This window comes from Hyla sarda, chromosome 4 (assembly GCF_029499605.1).
Source record: "Hyla sarda isolate aHylSar1 chromosome 4, aHylSar1.hap1, whole genome shotgun sequence".
NCBI lineage: Eukaryota > Metazoa > Chordata > Amphibia > Anura > Hylidae > Hyla > Hyla sarda.
In genome coordinates, this window is record NC_079192.1 from 277,172,225 (window position 1) to 277,194,783 (window position 22,559).

The 22,559-nt window shown below is 41.8% G+C and overlaps 1 protein-coding gene across 2 annotated transcripts in view; it reads left to right on the forward strand.

Annotated features, from left to right (window-relative positions):
• Positions 1-22,559, forward strand: part of EEA1 (early endosome antigen 1) — a 118,571-nt gene that overhangs the window by 46,208 nt on the left and 49,804 nt on the right. For both annotated transcript variants that reach the window (XM_056574352.1, XM_056574353.1), the window contains 7 exons: positions 3,342-3,381; positions 4,405-4,518; positions 4,762-4,883; positions 8,742-8,897; positions 15,791-15,907; positions 18,041-18,379; positions 19,042-19,191. In XM_056574352.1, coding sequence (XP_056430327.1) covers positions 3,342-3,381; positions 4,405-4,518; positions 4,762-4,883; positions 8,742-8,897; positions 15,791-15,907; positions 18,041-18,379; positions 19,042-19,191 — 1,038 coding nt within the window. The remainder of the gene's footprint in view (positions 1-3,341; positions 3,382-4,404; positions 4,519-4,761; positions 4,884-8,741; positions 8,898-15,790; positions 15,908-18,040; positions 18,380-19,041; positions 19,192-22,559) is intronic.

Sequence of the window (22,559 nt, forward strand, 5' to 3'; positions counted from 1 at the left end):
ACCTAGAGACTGATCATTTTTGTCCCCACCAGCCCCATGTCCAAAAATCCCAGAAACTCTGGTTCCATTAGCATCTGACCCTATTTTTGTTACTTCTGGCACCTAGCAACAGTCAGTCGGTTCCTTCCTTTGCTGTTTATTCTGGCCCCACTGTCTTAAAGAGGTATTCCAGAGTGTGTGTGTATGTTTTTTTTTTTTTATTTATATGCTGATGGGAAAATACTTAGCCCTGGTCCCCCACTTTTTCCCCTCGACTACATTTTATCTTTGTCCGGTCCACCAATCCGGTCTGGTCCACAGAACCAGTTGCATTACCTGCTTTCTACACGTGTAACCTTCTTATAGAGTGTTACCAGTATGATACTGTACAATTCACACTACTTGTCCTCATGCAGCATTATCATGTTACTAAGTTCATGGTCCTCAGTGACATGGTGTAACTGCCATGTTGTGGCACTAATCCCTTTGACCCGTCCCCAGGTAGTATTGTTTGTATCACTCAGATCCTACCCCTCAGCGCATATCTGACAGTCCCACACAAAGTGACTTGTCACAGCACCAGCCACATTACCTCATTCTGTTGGTGGTGGAATGATGATAGACATACTAACCTTTTCTGCCTGGGCAGGGGGTCACCTAAACACTGTAGCCCCCTCCACATTTCCACTCCGCAGGCAAAGTAAACTATACTTTCTGGTATGTGGAATTCTTTGTCTGGGCCATCTCCTACTTACGTTGTTGAAGAAGTGGTACTGTGCAGTTATTCTGATTCCATTCTTTAGCACCGTTACCTTCCCTTATCTTTCCCTCTGTGTATTGAGCTCCTTGTGGATGCTTTACCGATAGACTGTGTTCCCTAGCACTGTGATTAACTATTTTAGATTTTTTCAGATCACTTGTCCATGAGTTTCTGTGCTCTGGCCCATAATTTCTCAAGTTTACCTCTAGGCCTTCCTGCTTTCTAGAGCCCCCCCTTGTGTTGGATCCTTCTCAGGAGTAAAGTCATTTTGATGTGTCCCTTTCTTAACTAACCTTTCTTACAACATCAGATCTTGCCCAAAGGACTTTTCTCTGGTCCTTTTCCTGTGTTTTCATCTGATGTCCTTCTAGGCTTTGCTGCTTGGATCCTCCCAAAAGATTTTTTCGACCTTGGAAATTGTGTGTGCTTCCAGCCCTATTTGACTTAGGGGGTTATCCACCATAAGGTGATTTTAGTACTTACTTGCCAGAACTGGGTGTTTCCTGTTGGATTTTGTTCTCTAAACTACGCATCCCACGGTTCCATTCTTGAAAGTTTGAGGTCACTTTCTTTCCTTCCACACATCAGCCACCACACCCATTGAACATAGTGTTTTCTAATCCAGGGGCCTACAGATCCAAATTGAAGCAGGAGTGGCTCCCTCTGATCACCTAACTAGTGATGTCAGGTCTCAACTTACTGCAACCTGGGAAATCCCAAGATGTGAGTAATTTTGCATGCTGTGGAAAATAAATATTGGGGCAATAATCACAGAAGAATTGTGAGAAAACCGTCACACACAGGTACAGACACGATTATGAACTACATTTGTATGAAGAAAAGAAAAAACGGCCACTTACCATGTTTGTCTTCTTGCTTTATTGCATAAAATACTCACAAAAGAACATAGGGGAGAGGGAGTAGAACTACTTAAAATAGGTAGAAAAAAACCAGACAGATTAAATAGACAAGATTTGTTACAGCCGAAAAGAAAAACATAAAAGAAAAACGATTTACGTTTGTTTTTGAAAATGTACCCTTAAATCACACTATAGAGACTACTTTAAGAAGAAACTGGTACGTCTTAGAGGCAGACGATGAAATAAAAGAGATAGCAGTAAGGAAACCTTTAATCACCTACAGAAAGAATAACACAATAGGAGATAAACTAAGAAAAAGATCAGGCAAGTAAAAAAACTACATGGCTAGGTGATTTAATACCGCAAGGTAATTATAGCTGCAGGGACTGTAATTATTGCAAATACTTGATAGCAACAAAAAATTTACGAACAGGTCCGATATTCCATACAGTAAAACATCTAATTACATGTCGATGGAAAACATTGTCTATGCGATATTCTGCCTATGCGATTTCTTTTACGTGAGAAAAACAAAAGGGAACTCTTCAAGCGCATTCGAGAACACTTTTATTCCATATGCACAGGAAAGAATGGTGTCCCTCGTTTATTATCCCACATGAAAGAGAAGCATGATAATAACCCAAAGGTCCTGCGTTTCATTGGGCTTGAAAAAGTAGAAATTATATAGCAGGAGAAAGAAAAGACATAACGCTCCTGAAGAAAGAAACAGAATGGATTATACTTACCAATCCAACGGGACCTCTGGGGTTAAATGAGAGGACAGATCTCGCAGTGTGTTTTTGATTTCAAAGAAATCTGATACGTCAGTGATCACGTGTGAGGGTGTCACATTGGTGATTGGTGAATGTGTCTCACTTACCTGTATATCAGGGAAGCAGTTCCAGTAGGTAGTATGGCCAGAAGAAGCACTTCATTCACTTCATCCTGGAATACTCATTTAGGGTCTCGCTAATCAACACTATAACCTGTGCCTCCTTGCACAGTTATTGGACAGTAACCTTGCCGACTGTCTTTCAAGTTTTTCTAGGACCCTCCATTTTTATTTGTGCTGGCTGTTCTATCTAGGATGTTCTGTCAGCAGCAGTGCCTCATTCTTCCAAATAGGCCCTTTTGTCTGGCCCTTACTTTTTCCCACCCCAGGCACTGCATTTGGATGTCTCATGGTCTCCTCTGTCCTCCCATTGAAACGACCGAGACAAGAGGATTGTTGTACTCGCCATAATATCTCTTAGTCGTCCTTTGGGGGGGTGGGGGGGGCAGTACCCATTTTTGTTTCTTTGGTTCGCTGGTTCATTGGTCGGTGGTGTTCTCTTCTGTCCTGTTCTCAGAATCTTATCTTTGATTTCTACTGCTTTGGTACAAACTGATTATGTCAGTACCAGTGGGCAGTAGCCTATACCCATGGTCTCCTGTGTCCCCCAATGAAGACTAGGAGAGAGAGATTTTACGGTGAGTACAAAAAAATCTTGTCTGGTTGCTGTGAGTTATCATCATCATCAGTTCCACATAAATAACTGGAGCAGCAGCATACATGCTACTAGACCAATAGGTGATTTGGGATTCCTGTTGTCATGATTGGTGGGGATCCCAGCAACCAAACATTTATCATCTATCCTTTGAATAGGTAAAAAGTATTGTTCATGATAAACCACTTTCAATTTTTCCCCTATTGTTGTCATTTGCCTTCTCCTTTCTTTATTTATTATTTTGTTTATTCTTAGAACTCAATACCTGATGGAGTTACCACAGTATCATCGACAGGTGATTATGATCATTGTTTTATAACAATAATACCTTTATTTATTTAGCACCAGCATTTCCAGCAGTGCTGTACAAAACCTGTCCCCAGTGGCTCCTAGTTTAAACTCCAAATTAACATGATTGGTATGTTTTGGATTGTGGGATGAAACTGGAGTACCTGGAGGAAACCCAAACATTGGGAGATCATAGAAACTCCATTGTTTTGTCTTTGGTGGGATTTAAACCCAGGACCCCAGCACCACAAAATGCCCTTGTTTAGTGCAAGACAATAGATAATACAAACGTTAGTGAGAATACTCTTGCTAACATAATGAGCCTGCCAAATAACACATAGCTGAGAAGTAGAAATAGTCGTATACAGTTCAGACTGTGTCCTGTGAGTTAAATATTTTAGCAGCTACACATGCCTTTCTTAGTAAGTTGTATAGAGTACTTTTTCATTTATACAACAGTTAAACGGGTTCCTATATGAATGATGGGTTACTACTAGACTATGCCGTCATTTTATAAATAAGCGCGGCCAGCGGGTGAACGAGGAGGTTATGGCACTTGAGCAGCTCTGCTCTGTCTTCTTGACACTTGACTGAGAAATAAAAGGGAGGTTTTATCGGTTTGTATGCAATCAAAGCCGATAGATTCCCTTTAAAGTGTTAATAGAGCTGGTTGGCCATTCAAGACGTCCAGAGCAGAGAACAACCATAAAGTGTATATCTCACTGTGTAGGACTTGGCATACCCAACTGATCACCCATAAATTGAATGACATTGTGTGATGCTTTAATTCCCCTACAGAGATGCTGCAAATGAATTGAACTCCTGCTTTTGTTCCCTCTCCCCCATATTACAGCTCTTCACTTGGGGTCCTAGAGGCAGGAACCTTGTGATGACCTTTGTGATTACCTACAAGGGCTTTCCTAGTAACATAATTTTCCAAAGTAGACATCTATTTCATTTGTCACTTCGGATTGCTTTTAAGTTTATTTAGTTTGAGAGTAAAAATAACCAAAAAGTTTCTTCCTTACAGAACTTCAGTCCCTGGAACAGCAGCTGGAAGAAGCTAGGACGGAGATCTTTAATATTAAGCAGATGAAGGACTTGTTTGAACAGAAAGCAGCACAGATGGCTACTGAAGTGGTTGGTAAGTGTTATATTTGTGTATGTATAAATGAAGGTAAGATTTGGTTTACCTATACTCCAGAAAGATAGTCAACTTCAACCTGCCTATTTCAGGTTTATGTTTTACAGTGGTAAATGTCAAGTTACCAGATCGAATCTTTATATTTAAAAGCCTAGTGCAAGTGCAGTTTATGAAGCAATGCTTATCCTATGTATGTGTAAATTCCCATGCTTATTTCATATGTTATGTAATATTTCAATATAGAGTTAAAAGCTTCATGTGATGAAGGTAAAGGCCACCTGGCTGCATCTGAGGAGAAAGTGAAGAGTTTAAACCAGGAACTACAGATAAGGTCTCGTGTAATAGAAGATCTGAAGACTGAGCTGGTAAATACTGTCATGATCATATCTAGAGTTGTGCAAATCTAGAGTAAGAGACAGAATTGAATGCATTGGCCACCGTTTCATTTAGTCAATTCCCTAAAAAAAAAACTTTGAAATTAGACAGTCCAGAGTCTCTAATCAGATTTGGATCACTTGGAAAGGGGAACGACTAAATGAAGCGATGGCTCCTATGTTGCAGCAGTCATGTGCCAATAGCTCCCTTTATTGCTGACAACCTGTAAAGAAAGACCAGTGGGTGTCCACTGGAGCATCTGTACTGTATCAACAGAGGTTATGTCCCATAAGTTTTATGCACCCTGATAACATTGAGGGGGAAGTAGATATAACACATATTAACAAACTTTGTGACACTAAATTTACTTGTGGTGAATTGAATACAAAGTATCAACTTAATTCTCTTTAGGACTAAACAACTAATCGGCATCTAATCAATTGTGAAAGCACTGGTCAACTAATTTCATAATTGATGAATTGGTTTGTTGATCGGCCATTTTTCAAAGTTCACATGTACATAGTGATTTTCTCAACGTATTTATGCAAATGTGGTTTTTAGCAGTCTGTTTAGTGAAGAGAAAGCCCAATACACATTATCTCCTGCTTCCTGCAGCTTCTTTCTGCAACTATCCTGAGTCCCTGGTTGTCAGGCTCTATGCCACAGGCTGGACTCACAAGAGTTGCAGAGAGAAGATGTAGGAAGTGGAAGATGAGTGCTGGCCCCCTCTTCACTAAATAGGCTGCTGGGGGGCATGTAGGATGGACAACCAGGGGCCAAAGGTAAGAAACAGGGAGAGGGGTATAGATCTTTATAAGGGAAAAATATATACTGTATTTGAAAGAATTGTTATACATAGCTAAATATATAAGCTACTCCACTAAGCTTCTGCCAAGCTCTGCATCTAGCCGACCCCACAAACTCTTCCTCAACACATAATGCATCCCTTACACAAAACAGAAGACCTTCAGTCCGATATCCTCCCTACATTAACTCCCTCCCACTCATTGGTACAGATCCCTCATTAACTTCCTCCCCAATCTAACATACAAATTATCTTCTTTCCCCCTATGAATATTTTTACTCGATTAGCTGATTAATCAAAACATAAATAATTGGTTAACTAATAGTATATGAAAATAACCATTATTTGCAGCCCTAATTCTCTTGAAATATAACACTTGAGAAAAGGTGGTGCAGCTTCTAAAGTGTTGACTTGCATTGGCAAAAGAGGTTCTTTGTAAAGATTGCTACTAGTAGCATCCTATTCTGTTATTCTGTGAAAATAATAAAGACTAGCCCCATCTGATAAGCTTGTATCATTTATGTCAGTCCAGGGACACTGTCGCATGATTATTACACAGGTGGAGACCCCTTGGCCACATTAGTGGACACTTAAATGGGCACTGTCAGATAGCACTCCTCTGTGCTCTCTCCTGTCTGATAGTACTCCTCTGTGTTCTCTCCTGTCTGATAGGACTCCTCTGTGCCCTCTCCTGTCTGATAGGACTCCTCTGTGCTCTCTCCTGTCTGATAGCACTCCTCTGTGCTCTCTCCTGTCTGATAGCACTCCTCTGTGCTCTCTCCTGTCTGATAGCACTCCTCTGTGCTCACTCCTGTCTGATAGGACTCCTCTGTGCTCTCTCCTGTCTGATAGTACTCCTCTGTGCTCTCTCCTCTCTGATAGTACTCCTCTGTGCCCTCTCCTGTCTGATAGGACTCCTCTGTGCTCTCTGATAGTACTCCTCTGTCCTCTCTCTCCTCTTTGATAGTACTCCTCTGTGCTCTCTCCTGTCTTATAGGACTCCTCTGTGCTCTCTCCTGTCTGATAGCACTCCTCTGTGCTCTCTCCTGTCTGATAGCACTCCTCTGTGCTCACTCCTGTCTGATAGCACTCCTCTGTGCTCTCTCCTGTCTGATAGTACTCCTCTGTGCTCTCTCCTGTCTGATAGTACTCCTCTGTGCTCTCTAATGTCTGATAGTACTCCTCTCTGCTCTCTTCTGTCTGATAGTACTCCTCTGTACTCTCTCCTGTCTGATAGTACTCCTCTGTGCTCACTCCTGTCTGATAGGACTCCTCTGTGCTCACTCCTGTCTGATAGGACTCCTCTGTGCTCACTCCTGTCTGATAGGACTCCTCTGTGCTCTCTCCTGTCTGATAGGACTCCTCTGTGCTCACTCCTGTCTGATAGGACTCCTCTGTGCTCACTCCTGTCTGATAGTACTCCTCTGTGCTCACTCCTGTCTGATAGTACTCCTCTTTGCCCTCTCCTGTCTGATAGGACACCTCTGTGCTCTCTCCTGTCTGATAGGACTCCTCTTTGCTCTCTCCTGTCTGATAGCACTCCTCTGTGCTCTCTCCTGTCTGATAGCACTCCTCTGTGCTCTCTCCTGTCTGATAGCACTCCTCTGTGCTCTCTCCTGTCTGATAGCACTCCTCTGTGCTCTCTCCTAAAATTTTCTTATGAAGTATATTAGAAAGGTTAATGTTTTTTTGTATCTGAAAGTGCCCAATTAAAAGTAACCAAGCATTAGATTTAGCCATAATATAACACTTGACAATGCGCTATATATATGGTAAAATCTTTATCCTTACCATCCCTGGGGGACAGTCCTGCCCACAAAGATGGTGAGGATATGAAGGGCGGCAGGGGAGACTTCATATCCTCACCATCCCTGTGGGCAGAAAAGTCTCCCGGGGATGGTAAGGATAAAGATTTTACCATGTATAACACGTTGCTAAGAGTTATATATGGTAAAATCTAATGCTTGATTCCCTTTAATACAAGTTAACATGGGCATAACTAAAATTCAGCAAATAACTTTCCTTTACTTTCCTCTAAAACATCTAGTGGTAAGTACTAAATGTAAGCAAATTCTCAGTACTGAATCTCAAACTTCAGCCAGCGATTTGTTTTGCCTTGTAAAATAATTTGGATTTGCAAGTACTTTAATTCCCTGGAGAAGTCTAGTATGACAGTCAAGAGGTCTTGTAGGATTGTATCCATTGGATGCAGTTGTAAGAGATCTCTGTCATACCAGACCTTCCTGGGGAATTGCAGCACTTGCAGAACCAAAATACTTTTTGTGTAGACAAAACAAATCGCCGGATGAGGCTTGAGCCTTAAAGGGAACCAATCATCAGATTTTACCCTATACAACGCTTGGCAAAGCGTTATATAGGGTAAAATCTTTATTTTCACCATTCCCGGGGGACGCTCCTGCCTCCAGGGATGGTGAAGATATGAAGTTATAAACTAGTCGCCGCCGCCGCCGTAAGTAGTCACCTGGGCGGGGAGCTCTTCTCACCTACTCCCGTTCTTCAGCCGGCAGCGACGCCCCCTCTGATTGATGGGCAGCGGCATCGCTCTGCTTTGTCTGTTCAGTGAGTGGAACAATGACTCGGCCCATCAATCAAGCGGAGGGGGCGTTGCTGCCAGACGAAGAACGGGAGTAGGTGAGAAGAGCTCCCCGCCCAGGTGACTACTTACGGCGGCGGCGACTAGTTTATAACTTCATATCTTCACCATCCCTGGGGGCAGGAGCATCCCCCGGGGATGGTGAGGACAACAATTTTACCCTATATAACGCTTTACCTAGAATTATATAGGGTAAAATCTGATAATTGGTTCCCTTTAAGATTTTGCACTTTGTACTGTAAATTCTCTCATCTCTAGCAATAATGACAGTTCTTTTGATTACATGTGGAAGGCAAAACTAATAAAAAGAAATGGGTGTACAAAGAAAATGTTTTTTTTTTTTTCCTTCTAAAGAATAATATGGGTAGAACATTGTTTATTGGATAACCTTCTAGCCTTATGTATAGTTATAGTCTTTTTGCCCCACAGTTACAACGACCTGGAATTGAAGATGTGGCTGTGTTAAAAAAAGAGCTCATCCAAGTTCAGACTCTGATGGACAAAACCACTCTGGAACGTGAAAAAGAATCGGAGAAGTTGAAAGATGAGTGCAGGCAACTGCAAATGCAAAATGCTAATTCTGAGGTAAACAGGGGGAGGGGTGGTACTGGAAAATGACATCCTAGAACCAAGCCATGCCACATCTGCATTATTATGTAGTCATTTATAGCTATAGTATGTTGGGGACTACGTGTTGGCATGTTAGGACTGGAATCCCTTTTTCCCCTCTATATTTAGTAATGCTGTGTATGGTAACGTTTATTAAATCGATTGTGTAAAACTTGGTGCACATTGCTGCAGGCCCAGTTTGGAAACCATCATTGTTTGTTCTTTCCTCTTTTTCCATTTGTCATCTACATTCTTGTCTGTTCTGGAGCTTAAGCTATTTGTGTTCCTTACGTTTGTGAGTGACATTTAATACCAAGCAATATCCGCTTTCATAAAGCAATTCCATACGCTTCCTTGAACAGTGAAAAATTAGAATTTGCAGATACGACAGGAAATTACTTAAGTTATAGGCATACTAGCCCCTTACAGTTGCACAGTGCAAAAATGATGATAGATACATCCTAAAATATTAACCTTATTTTATAGTTCACCAACATAATTTATACTATTTATAATTTATAAATATTTTTCATAATTTTTTTAAGCGGCCTTAAAGAAATAAAAACTAAATGTTGATTTTTTTTTTTTTCCCCCATCATTTTTTTGCACTCTATACCCCATAATGACAAACTGAAAACAGAATTTTAGAAACCTTTGCAAACTTGTAAAAACTAAAACTTCTTATGGACTTTTCAAGGTATTCACATCCTTTGCTCTGATATTTGAAATTTAGTTTTGGGACCTCGCTTTAATTTCTCCAGATGTTTTCTACTCCTCGATTGGAGTCACCTCTGGTAAATTAAGAGGATTGGACCGGATTTGGTTAGACATTGCCCTGTATATATAAGGTATCACAGATGATAATGTATATCAGAGCAAAAATCAAGCCATGAAGAGGAAATAACTCCCTGTAGAGCTCAGAGACAGGATTGTGCAAAGGCACAGATCTGGAGAAAGGTACAAAGAAAGATTCTGCTGCACTTATGAGCACAGTGGCCTCCATATTTCTTGAAAGAAACCTAATGGTCGCATGACTTGCTTGCAGGCCATCACTATCTGGAGAGAGCAAGTTGCCAAATATCCCATACAAGTCCATGGCACTTCTATCAACTCTGTCTCCAGATGACGATAATCTGCGAGCAAGTCACAGGATCAGAGGCTGCCCTGATATTTTTGGCTATATCCTGCCACAAGGAGCACCATTAGAGGTGGAGATACAAAAATCCTACGTGAAGATTGGGGAAAATTTTAGGTCAACCATCACAGCAGCATTTTTTTTCCCCCTCAGACTGTGAGAAACTGTATTCTTTGATCTGATGAAACCAAGATTGAAATTTTTGGCCTCAATTTTAACCATCTGGAGGAAACTAGGCATTGATCATGACCTGCTCAATACTATCCTTACATGTTTTTTAGCGGCTGGGACATGTAGACTGGTCAGGGTTGGGAGAAAGCTGAATGAAGCAAAGTACAGAGATATTCTTAATGAAAACATTATTCAGAGCACTCTGGACCTTAGACTGGGCTGGAAGTTCATCTTCCAACAAGACAAGCAGACAGCCAACACAGCACTGGAGTGACTTAGGGACAGCTCTCTGAATTTCCTTGAGTGGTCCAGCCAGAGCCCTGACTTAGACCCAATTGAATATCTTTAGAGAGACCTGAAAATGGCTTCCACCGATTGTCCTCATCCAACCTGACAGTGTAAACTTTGTGGTATCATACCCAAGGGGACTGGAGGATGTAATCACTGCCAAAGGTGCTTCAAGTCCTGAGTAAAGGGTCTGAATACTTATGTTAATAAAATATTTCAATTTTTTATTTTCTATAGATTAGCAAAAAATGTTAACATTCTGTTTTCACTTTGTCATGATGGGGTATTGAGTGCAGAATAATGGGGGTTGGAAACATTTTTTTTTTTTTTTAAATCAACTGGTGCCAGAAAGTTAAACAGATTTGTAAATTACTTCTATTTAGAAATTGTAATCCTTCCAGTACTTATCAGCTGCTGTGTGCTCCACGGGGAGTTCTTTTCTTTTTGAATTTCCTTTTTGTGTGACCACAGTGTTCTTTGCTGACACCCCTGCCCATTTTAGGAACTGTCCAGAGCAGGATAGGTTTGCTATGGGGATGTGCTCCTACTCTGGACAGTTCCTGACATGGACAGAGGTGTCAGCAAAGAGCACTGTGGTCAGGCAGAAAGGAAATTCAAAAAGAAAAGAACTTCCTCTGTAGTATACAGCAGCTGAGAAGTACTGGAAGGATTAAGATTTTTAACCCCTTAAGGACCGGGGTTTTTTCCGTTTTTGGGAAAATGGGAAAAAAAATCATTATGAGACAAAATTGAAAAAAAAAAAAAAGCGCTGTTTTGTAACTCTTGGGGGCTTCCGTTTCTACGTAGTACATTTTTCGGTAAAAATGACACCTTATCTTTATTCTGTAGGTCCATACGATTTAAATGATATCCTACTTATATAGGTTTTATTTTGTCGTACTTCTGGAAAAAGTCATAACTACATGCAGGAAAATTTATACGTTTAAAATTGTCATCTTCTGACCCCTATAACTTTTTTATTTTTCCGCGTATGGGGCGGTATGAGGGCTCATATTTTGCACCGTGATCTGAAGTTTTTAGCGGTACCATTTTTGCATTGATAGGATTTATTGATTGCTTTTTATTCATTTTTGGACTTTGGAAATTTTTTGCGTGTACGCCATTGACCGTGCGGTTTAATTATCGATATATTTTTATAATTCGGACATTTCCGCAAGCGGCGATACCACATATGTTTATTTTTATTTACACTGTGTTGTTTTTTTTTTTTTTTTAACGGAAAAGGGGGGTGATTCAAACTTTTAATAGGGAAGGGGTTAAATGAGCTTTATTCACTTTTTTTTTTGCAGTGTTATAGCTCCCATAGGGACCTATAACACTGCACACACTGATCTATTACATTGATCACTGGTTTCTCATAAGAAACCAGTGATCGATGATTCTGCCGCTTGACTGCTCATGCCTGGATCTCAGGCACTGAGCAATCATTCGGCGATCGGACACCAGGAGGCAGGTAGGGATCCTCCAGCTGTCCTGCAAGCTATTCGGGATGCTCCCTGAGCTAACCGGCATGCTTTCACTTTAGACACGGCGTTCAACTTTGAACGCCGCGTCTAAAGGGTTAATAGCGCGCGGCACCGCGATCAATGCGGCGCGCTATTAGCCACGGGTCCCGGCCGTTTTTAGAGGCCGGCCGTGGCCCCGCGTTATAGATTGGGATCGGACTCCTGACGTAACGTTACGTCATGGGTCCTTAACAGGTTAAAAAGAAGTCATTTACAAATCTGTTTTTAACTTTCTGGCACCAGTTAATTTAAAATAAAATGTTTTCCAGTGGAGTAACGCTTTTAACTTGATTTTTTTTCTTAAGCATAAGGCTACAAGACATAATGTAAAAAAATTAAAATATAAAAAAAAGTCCTAAGGTCTGAAAACATTTCAAACATTTCCAATATTTGCTGCCAAGACGTTAGTCTGAAGAGCTATGTACACTAGTTAGCTGCTATATATAAGCTAAAGCTCAGCCAGTGGCTTTCTATAACATCAAGGTTAACTATTGAATGATTATAAACTACAGGCAACTACACAACTATAAACTCAGATGTATATACATTTACTTAGACATTTGAATCTTAGTTTAAAGATGTTCACATGTTTTCCAAATCATGGTTTTTGCAGCCAGCGAAATGACAATTTTTATTACGACAAGAAATGCAATATGACTGCAACATGTGAATACAGCCTTTGGGTATAGTGAATCCTGGAGAAAAACTTTAGTAGTGTATTGCCATAAGTAGAAGAATATACACCCAGTATCCATATTCTATTTGCTGGCCTTCATTTATTGTCCCCCTTTCTATTGTTGTTCACCTTCATGTTATTTTCCTTTCATCCATCATCTTTGTCAATTTCTCTTTGTCTGCTTTCTAATGGAGGTAATCCCATTCAAGGTAATAGTTTTAACCACTATTGTTGCGTTTTAGATCTGACACATAAAGGGATCACCTGGCATTGAAATAAACCTATCGCTGTCCTGATAAATGAGTCTTGTGTTGATAATTGATTGATGGTCTACCCACACATAAAGGGGAAGATTTATCAAAACCTGTGTAGAGAAAGAGTGGTACAGTTGAAAACTAAAAATTGATATGCTGTAGTACTCAAGTACTACAACATATCTCTAATATAGTTTAATTAAAAAAAGTGATTTTAAAACAGTTTAAAATCACTTTTAAATTCGGCCACTAGGGGTTGCCCTCCTAGTGGCCGAATGCATTCAGCAGTGACGTCACCACTGAATTTCGACTCGTTGAAGCCTGGCAACGAGTCGAAATTCAATCACTGCTGTGCTCGCTCCCGCCTGTCAATCAGACAGGCGGGAGCGAGCGCTTTGAAGGAAGATGGGGACAAGGTAAAGTATTATGTTCACTGTATTATGTATACATGTATTATGTATATGTTCAAGTATTATGTATACTGTTCACCTATACAGTATGCCTCCAGTTTCCCCACTACAACTCCCAGCATGCCTTGGGAGTTGTAGTGGGGAAGCCTGGAGGGACACTGAATAGGTGAACTGAGTGGGTTGAGCGGAGCGGGGGGGGGGGGGGGGGGGGGCATGCGGGCTGCGCGGCTGGGAGGGGGTACTCTGGGTGAACTAAGGGGGAGGGGGAGTGAGTTAAGCGGCGCAACGGGGGCGGGGTGGGGGGGGGGGGGGGTTATTTGCGGGCTGCGCAGCGGGGAGCGGTATGTGCTCCGGTGTTCACCTATACAGGGTGGCTCCAGTTGTTTCCCCACTACAACTCCCAGCATGCCCTGACAGCCAATAGATGTCATGGCAAGCTGGCAGTTGCAGTGGGGAAACAGCTGGAGGCACCCTGTATAGGTGAACTACGGGCGGAAGCGCCGGCCCCAGCAGGCATCAGTGACGTGGTGCCTGCTGGGGAAGTCTGCCTGGTAGTGAGCACGCTACCAGGCAGACAAAAAAGCATTTTAAATATGTAAAAAAAAAAAAATTAAAGGCAGGCAGGGGGTTAGGGATAGATGGGTAATAGGCAGGGACAGAAAAAAAAATAGGATGGTGTGAGCAAAGGCTTCTGAGAAATGAAAGAAGTGATCTGGTTGGTTGCTATGGGCAACTGCACCGCTCTTCCTCTACACAGGTTTTAATAAATCTCCCTCACTGTGACCACAGTCAAAACATCTAACATATTTTACCATGGATTGCAGTGGTGTTCACATCGGTTTTAGTAACCACACACTTCGGTAGGCATGTGCATTTTCAGCTGGGGTTTGGTCTGTATCTGTATTTGTCCTTACCTTAATAAAGCTATTTTGTTTGTGGTTTTACGATAAAGCATACATTCAGACATAAGTTCCATAAAGCAAAAATGGTACCTAAAAAAAAACTACAGATCATTGCGCAAAAAAAAGGATCCCTTATACAGCCTTGTATTGGAAAAAATAAGTGTTATAGGGGTCAGAAGAGGACAATTTTAAGCATACTTCTTTTTGTACAAAACGTTTTATATATTTTTTAATATAATCCTTGTAATCCTATTGACCAACAGAATAAGGAGAACACTTTAACTGTAAAGGACACAGCGCGCTGTGTAGAAACAGGACACCCCCCTCCCCCCCATTCATTTATTTTATTTTATTTTTAATTCACTGTAGATTTTGTGGTAAAATAAGTGATGTTATTACAAAGTACAATTGGTGATGTATAAAACTATCCCTTATATGCACCTATAGGTGAAAATTGAAAGACTTATGGCTATTAAAAGCGAGGGGGGGGGGGAATTAAAAAAACCTACCTCTAAGGATTAAAGCTGTTTTACTTGTTTAACCTTTTTGGAAACCCACATTGCCTTAGTTGTGTTCTATATACAGATGACTGGTACGTGAACGGTTTTTAAAGGGGATCTATCAGCTCCCTCTGATTTACAGTTCTGTCTCCTGTAAAGCAATTGATTCTGAAAAATATAAATTTATTAAAGAATATTATGCTTCTGCATTTCCCTAAGAACTGTCTAGATTCACCATATACTATCAGCTTTATGTAGGCTTACTACATCGTTGTATGGCACAGGGTTTTTACAACTTTAGTTTTTATTAAATCAGTAGTGTATATATATATATATATATATATATATATATATATATATATATGTACGTGTGTGTGTGTGTGTGTGTGTGTGTGTGTGTGTGTGTTTATATACATATACAACAGTGACCTCTCACCCCCGGCAGCATCTTTTTCTGTTAGTAATAGGGAAGCTGCAATATGTTCTTTGCCTCAGTGTTGGAGTACTATTGTGTGTGATATGTGTCTCTATACAGCAATTATTATTAGATAACTAAGTACCTAAATCACTCTGTATGTAAGGTTTTACTTAGTGTTTTATTTTTTTTATAACCTAAAATAATGAATTAAATTATTAATACTACATATTAGTTATAAGATAGTTTGGGAGAACAGACAGATACATTTCAGGGGTAAATGCACATGTAGATAAAATATTGTGGATTATAGTACCGTGCAGGTAAAGAGATTATCCAAATCACATTATCATGCTGTAGGTTTTGGTGCAGATTTTTTAATCCACAGCATGTTGACTACTTTTCACTGCAGATTTTATCTTTCTATGTAGTAAACTTAAAATCCAATAGAAATCCACACAGTCACAAGCAAAATCCACCTATTTTAAAGCCTATTTTTATGACGCCTTAATTCATTGTTTTATCATCACCTGATCATCAAAAATATCGTTCATATCATTTTAATATGCCCTTATTGTTTATTCCTTCTTAGTCCACAATTAACCAGTTGAAAGCTGAACTTGAAAAGGGACCCCAGGAAGTTGCAGTTTATGTCCAAGAACTACAACAACTCAAAAGTTCCTTGACCGAACTGTCACAGAAGAATGAGGTATGTGCCCTACCCTCCAGCACTTATCTGGAAGAAAGGCTCAGTAGAAATCCGTGCCCTGCATTTATAATGTGGCTGGAGTTCTTATTGCCTCTCTCTTTTCACATCTTTTGGTTTTAGCAAATGTACAATATAGGAGAGGCTCCTATCTGCTAGTAACCTTTGATCCGAGCAACTCAAATGGCACCTATACCCACGGTGTCGAAAAGGTTAAAATATAAATAAAGAGAATTGAGGCTCAGGATCTAGAATACTGGATAGATGTTTATTTAATGATTATATTAAATATGTAATGTGCTCTGTGACACACAGGGCCGTTGTGGTTCAGCAGGGACACAAAATACAATAAATTGAAAATAAAAATTTTAAGAGTCACATAAATATAACATAGAATATATTTGTGTTAAAATGTAATATAATATAATAAAATGAAATAAAATTAGATTAATAAACAAGCTACATGTCTGTGGTTACTCCAGCCTATGAGGAAATAATGATATAACTGTTCTTGCACGTGTCTTTTGAATGGAAAGAAATAAGGTGCAGCAATAAGCTGTACAATGCGCTGCTTGTAAAATGAATAGTATCCGTTGGTATTGATGTAACAATTAATGCATGGTAACAATAGCAGCAATGACTGGTATACTAGCAGTGTGAGTAGCAAACAGTAGCAATGTTTAGTTAAGTATACTTGCTGTACTGAAGAACTGAAAAACGGATCGCCGCTTAGATACTCGACAGTCTCACAGGACTAGGGGTAATAGTGGGCTTCAACAGTGGGGACTGCAGCGCCTCAGTGAACCATTGATTTTGCCAAATCTCACACAGTGTGCGGAAGTAATGTTCTGAATCCAGGTCTTATTGAATGTAGCTTATGCTGTTAGAGACTCGGCCGTCTCAAAAATTACAGCATGCATCACTGCTGTAATTTTTGAGATGGCCGAGTCTCTAACAGCATAAGCAACATACAATAAGACCGTAATTCTGAACATTACTTCCGCGCACTGTATGCGATTTGCCAAAATCAATGGTTCACTGAGGCGCTGCAGTCCCCACTGTTGAAGCCCACTATTACCCCTAGTCCTGTGAGACTGTCGAGTATCTAAGCGGCGATCCGTTTTTCAGTTCTTCAGTACAGCAAGTATACTTAACTAAACATTGCTACTGTTTGCTACTCACTTCTAGTATACCAGTCATTGCTGCTATTGTTACCATGCATTAATTGTTACATCAATACCAACGGATACTATTCATTTTACAAGCAGCGCATTGTACAGCTTATTGCTGCACCTTATTTCTTTCCATTCAAAAGACACGTGCAAGAACAGTTATATCATTATTTCCTCATAGGCTGGAGTAACCACAGACGTGTAGCTTGTTTATTTATATAATTTTATTTTATTTCATTTTATTATATTTTATTCTATTTTAACACAAATATATTCTATGTTATTATGTGACTTTTTTAATTTTTATTTTCAATTTATTGTATTTTGTGTCCCCGCTGAACCACAACGGCCCTGTGTGTCATGGAGCACATTACATATTTAATATAATCATTAACTAAACATCTATCCAGTATTCTAGATCCTGAGCCTCAAATTATCTTTTGGTTTTAGCCAGTACAGCCTGGTTTTCTTTAAATCCACCCTCAGTTATGACCTAAAAAGAGAAAACTTAGGGTAAGTTCACATGGCCGTTGGGCTCCATTATGTGAAGTTCCGTCTGCAAGTCTGTGGTAACGACGGTAGTTCAGCATGCACAATTTATTTTCCGCTAAACTCTGGTAAACTACCAGATGCCCGATGATAATCATTTATGTCAGTTGTGCTCTGACCCGGTTTGGGAACTGGGTCCGTTGTGATGGAGCACAACAACAATATGAACCTAGCCTTAGTTACTAACTTGAGGTTTATTTTTTATTTATTTTTTTAGTTATGGTACCGGCACTATTTTTCTATTTTGTCTTGCAGAGAAGTTGTCTTTTCTTAGGGACAACAATGATACCAGGCCTTCTGCCACCAGTTAAAATAAGGGGCACTTCATCATATTTTGTTAGGCACTTGAGGAAGAGCAGAGTCTAGAAACTGGTAAAATCTGAAATATGAATATGTTCTTTTGTAAACTTGGCAGACCATGGTAGAGAAACTCCTAAAGAAGGAGCTGGAGTACACTCAGTTGGAAGAGAAACACAGTGAAGAGGTTATGTCCAGGAAGAACCTGCAGGTTAATCTCAACCATAAAGATGTGGAGTGTCAGCAGCTCCAGGCACGGTTGTCTGCCAGTGAAGCTTTGCTGCAGACCCTGAAAACAGAGATGGCTGAGAAAGGACAAGCTAACCAGAAACTGAAAGAGGAGCTGACTGAGGTGGAGGTTAAGCACCAGAACCTTAAGGCTGAGTTCAAGCAGCTTCAACAACAGCGGGAGGAAAAGGAGCAACATGGTTTACAGCAGCAGAGTGAGATTAACCAGGTGACACATTTCACACATTCTATCTATAAATAAGGATAATTTTTATTTACATTGTGACAAGTCCCACAGCACTTACAGTACAATGGGCACATGTTCCAACAAATCAGACACTACAGACTAACAAACTATTCAACAACTCATACTGTGGGAGTGAGGGTCCTGCTCAGAAAAGCCTATGAGACAAATGAATAAAGGGGGGGGGGGGGGGACAGATAAAAAGTGCTGAAATGATTTCATACTTACTATTATAGATGTATCAAGTAAACATTGGTGTAATAATGCCAGTTAGCCACTTCATTTGCCTTAAAATGTAGTGGTCACACGACCGACAGTGACTGCTTCTGATGGCAGAGGGGGCATGTATATGTGAGTTCTCACATGTGTGTTAATTATTTCTAAATGTTAATTTTAAAAGATAAAGTGCACAAGTACCTGTCCACTCATTGACCACAGTCGTGTCCCACCTCAGCCACTGACTGGCACAGGGGGCAGGCATGTCCATGTGCCACCTCTAACTGTATAATTTGTTGTTGGCTATAAGATTTTGCTTATACACTAATGTGCAAATAAATAGATGTTATGTATTAGTGGAAGTCAGGTTGTATGTGAGAATGATCTATGGAAAGTACCTGGCAGTCATATTTAAGCTCATGTCTTTTTAGCTTCACAGCAAATTACTGGAGACGGAGCGCCAGCTAGGGGAAGCACATGGAAGGCTTAAAGAGCAGAGACAGCTGTCTGCTGAGAAACTGATGGACAAGGAACAGCAGGTGGCGGATTTGCAGCTTAAGCTTTCACGTGCTGAGGAGCAGGTCTGAATGTTTGCTTTGCACTAATATTTCTGGCTACTGCCTGTCTTTGAAGGTCTGAACCTTTCACCTTGTGTAAACTGTTTTATGTTCCAGGCAACCTATAAAATATTCTGATTTGTATGTAGTTCTAAATCTTGTGCTGCTGTTACCTGTCAGTCATATGTATTGCTCATTTTTAGATGCAAATAATTCAATCTCCATTTTAATATATTTAAACTATTAAAGGGGTACCGTGCCCTATCCAAAGAATAGAGGATAAGATGTCTGATCGCGGGGTGCCAGACACTGGGGACCCCCGCCATCTCCCTGCTGCACTCAGAATTCATTTAGAGCGTCTGGTGCAGCGCCGGAGGCTCGTGACTTCACTGCCACACCCTCCTCAGTGCAAGTTTATGGGAGGGGGTGTGATGGCTGTCACTCCCCCTCCCATAGACTTGCATTGAGGGGGCGTGGCCGTGATTTCACGAGCAGGCGTGGCTGTGACGTCACGAGCCTCTGCCCAGCATCGCCAGTCATCCGGCACAGAGCGAAGTTCGCTCCGTGCACTGAATGTCTGGGGTGATCAGACATCTTATCCCCTATTCTTTGGATACAGGATAAGATGTCTAGGTGACGGAGTGCCCCTTTAAATCCTGAAACTGTCATCACTAGTTTTCACACTGGATGGGGCATTGTAGTGAGATAATGAGCCCTAATAAGAAGTATTGTCCAGAGGAAAGAGAAATATATTCTACACTATATGGTGACATTTTGACAACTAAACATTACACCTTGTGGATATTCATACAGAATTTGGCTCCTTTTGCAGTCATAACTGTTTACTGTTCTAAAAAATGCTTTGTACAAGGTATTTGATTGTGCCTGTGGAAATTTGTGACGCTGACGTTGAATTAGAGGGCCTGACTCACAAATTCCATTCTAGTTCATTTCAAATATGTTTGATAGGGTTGAGGTCAGGGATTTGTACGGACCTGTTAAGTTCTTCCACACCAAACTCATGCAATCATGTCTGTTATGGTTGCTGATTTGTGCACTGGGGTACAGTCATGCTGGAACAGAAAAAGACCCTAACCAAATTGTTGCCTTTGTATGTACACAGTTATCTTTAATGTACCGTATTTTTCGCCATATAAGACGCTCCGGCATATAAGATGCACCCAATTTTAAAGGAGGAAAATCTAGAAAAAAAGATTCTGAACCAAATACTGTAGTAAAATATTTTATATCAGTATAGTTCCCCCACAATGGTTGGCAGTATAGTTCCCCCACAATGGTTGGCAGTATAGTTCCCCCACAATGGTAGACAGTATAGTTCCCCCACAATGGTAGGCAGCTCCTCCCCCCTCCCCCCCACAATGGTTGGCAGTATAGTTCCCCCACAATAGTTGGCAGTATAGTTCCCCCACAATGGTAGGCAGCTCCCCCCCCCCTCCACAATGGTTGGCATTATAGTTCCCCTACAATGGTTGGCAGTATAGTTCCCCCACAATAGTTGGCAGTATAGTTCCCCCACAATGGTTGGCAGTATAGTTCCCCCACAATAGTTGGCAGTATAGTTCCCCCACAATGGTTGGCAGTATAGTTCCCCCACAATGGTTGGCAGTATAGTTCCCCCACAATGGTAGACAGTATAGTTCCCCCACAATGGTAGGCAGCTCCTCCCCCCTCCCCCCCACAATGGTTGGCAGTATAGTTCCCCCACAATAGTTGGCAGTATAGTTCCCCCACAATGGTAGGCAGCTTCCCCCCCCCCCCTCCACAATGGTTGGCAGTATAGTTACCCCACAATGGTTGGCAGTATAGTCCCCCCACAATAGTTTGCAGTATAGTTCCCCCACAATGGTAGGCAGCTCCCCCCCCCCCTCCACAATGGTTGTCAGTATAGTTCCCCCACAATGGTTGGCAGTATAGTCCCCCCACAATAGTTGGCAGTATAGTTCCCCCACAATGGTAGGCAGCTCCCCCCACAGACATACAGCTTCCAGCCATATACAGTGTACGGCTGGAGGCTGTATGTCTGTGTGCTGCCACCAGTGTTTCGGTCACCGCTCCTCTGGCCCGGTGTCACAATCTACTGCTATGGCCTATGGACCATAGCAGTAGGTGCCGGGACCGGAGGAGCGGTGACCAGAACGCTGAAGATTACACACCGCCGGTCACTCACCAGGCCCCGGTCGGCGCGCGTCTTCCTCCGGTCCTCCGGCGCCTCTATGGTTGTACGCACGGGACGTCACTGAGGTCCCGTGCGTACAACCATAGAGAGGCGGAGGATCGCAGGAAGACCGCAGGAGGACCGGAGGAGGACGCGCATCAGCCGGGGAATGGTGAGTGACCCGCGGACATCCTTATGTCCCGAAAAGATTTTTCGGGACATAGGGATGTCCGGCATAGGAAAACCTATGATTTTATGTGCCCGGGCCGGCTCCTGTGTGCGGCTGCAGGCGGGGGCCGGCCAGAGCAGGTAAAAACTAATACTGTATATTAAAAACCAGGGGGCCTCCAGCTGTTGTGAAACTACAACTACCAGCATGCCCAGACAGCCTTTGCCGGTCCGGGCATGCTGGGAGTTGTAGTTTCAGAACAGCTGGAGGCACCCTGGTTTTTAGTATACAGTTATTAGTAATTCACTTGCCCGGCGCCCGGAACTGTATGTTTCAGGCGTAGGGCAATAAACATAGCCGGTGTGAGGGGAAAAATTCACCGGCGGTCATGAGGCTGCTGCGGGTGGGGAGCGGGTAGTCAGCGCTGTACCGCACCGCCGCAGCCTCTGTACTTACCGCTGACTTCCCGCTGCTCTCGCCCGCAGCAGCCTCGGGCGTATATTCGCCGTATAAGACGCACCAACTTTTCCCCCCCACATTTTGGGGAAGAAAAAGTGCGTCTAATACGGCGAAAAATACGGTATGTATATGATGTAGCATCTATGCATCTGTCAGCAGTTTTCTATTAGTAAAATTGCTGACAGCCCTAAATAGCCTCAGGTAAGGGTTAGTACATACATGTGCATGACAGAGAAAACATCATGCTGCTGCTGAATAGTCAGAGAGGCAGCTCTCTCTAATGGGAGCATCCCTGACCCCACCTTTTCACAATGACTGGCAGCTCTAGCAGACTTCTAACGGGACACTAGAGCTATGCTCACCTACGTGATCCCCTCCCCCCCCCCCCCCCAATGCCATCCTCGCAGTAACATCCCTTCTTAGGCATTGACTAGCCAAAGCAATGTCCCATGTAAATCATGGATTGGGTGAGGGGTCCCTCTCTACCGAGTAGAGTCTGTCTCAGAAGTAGAAAGAAAAGAGAGAATTGGGGGATCAGAAGACATCACAGCAGATAGGAGGGAGCTGTTTATTTATTTATTTATTTAT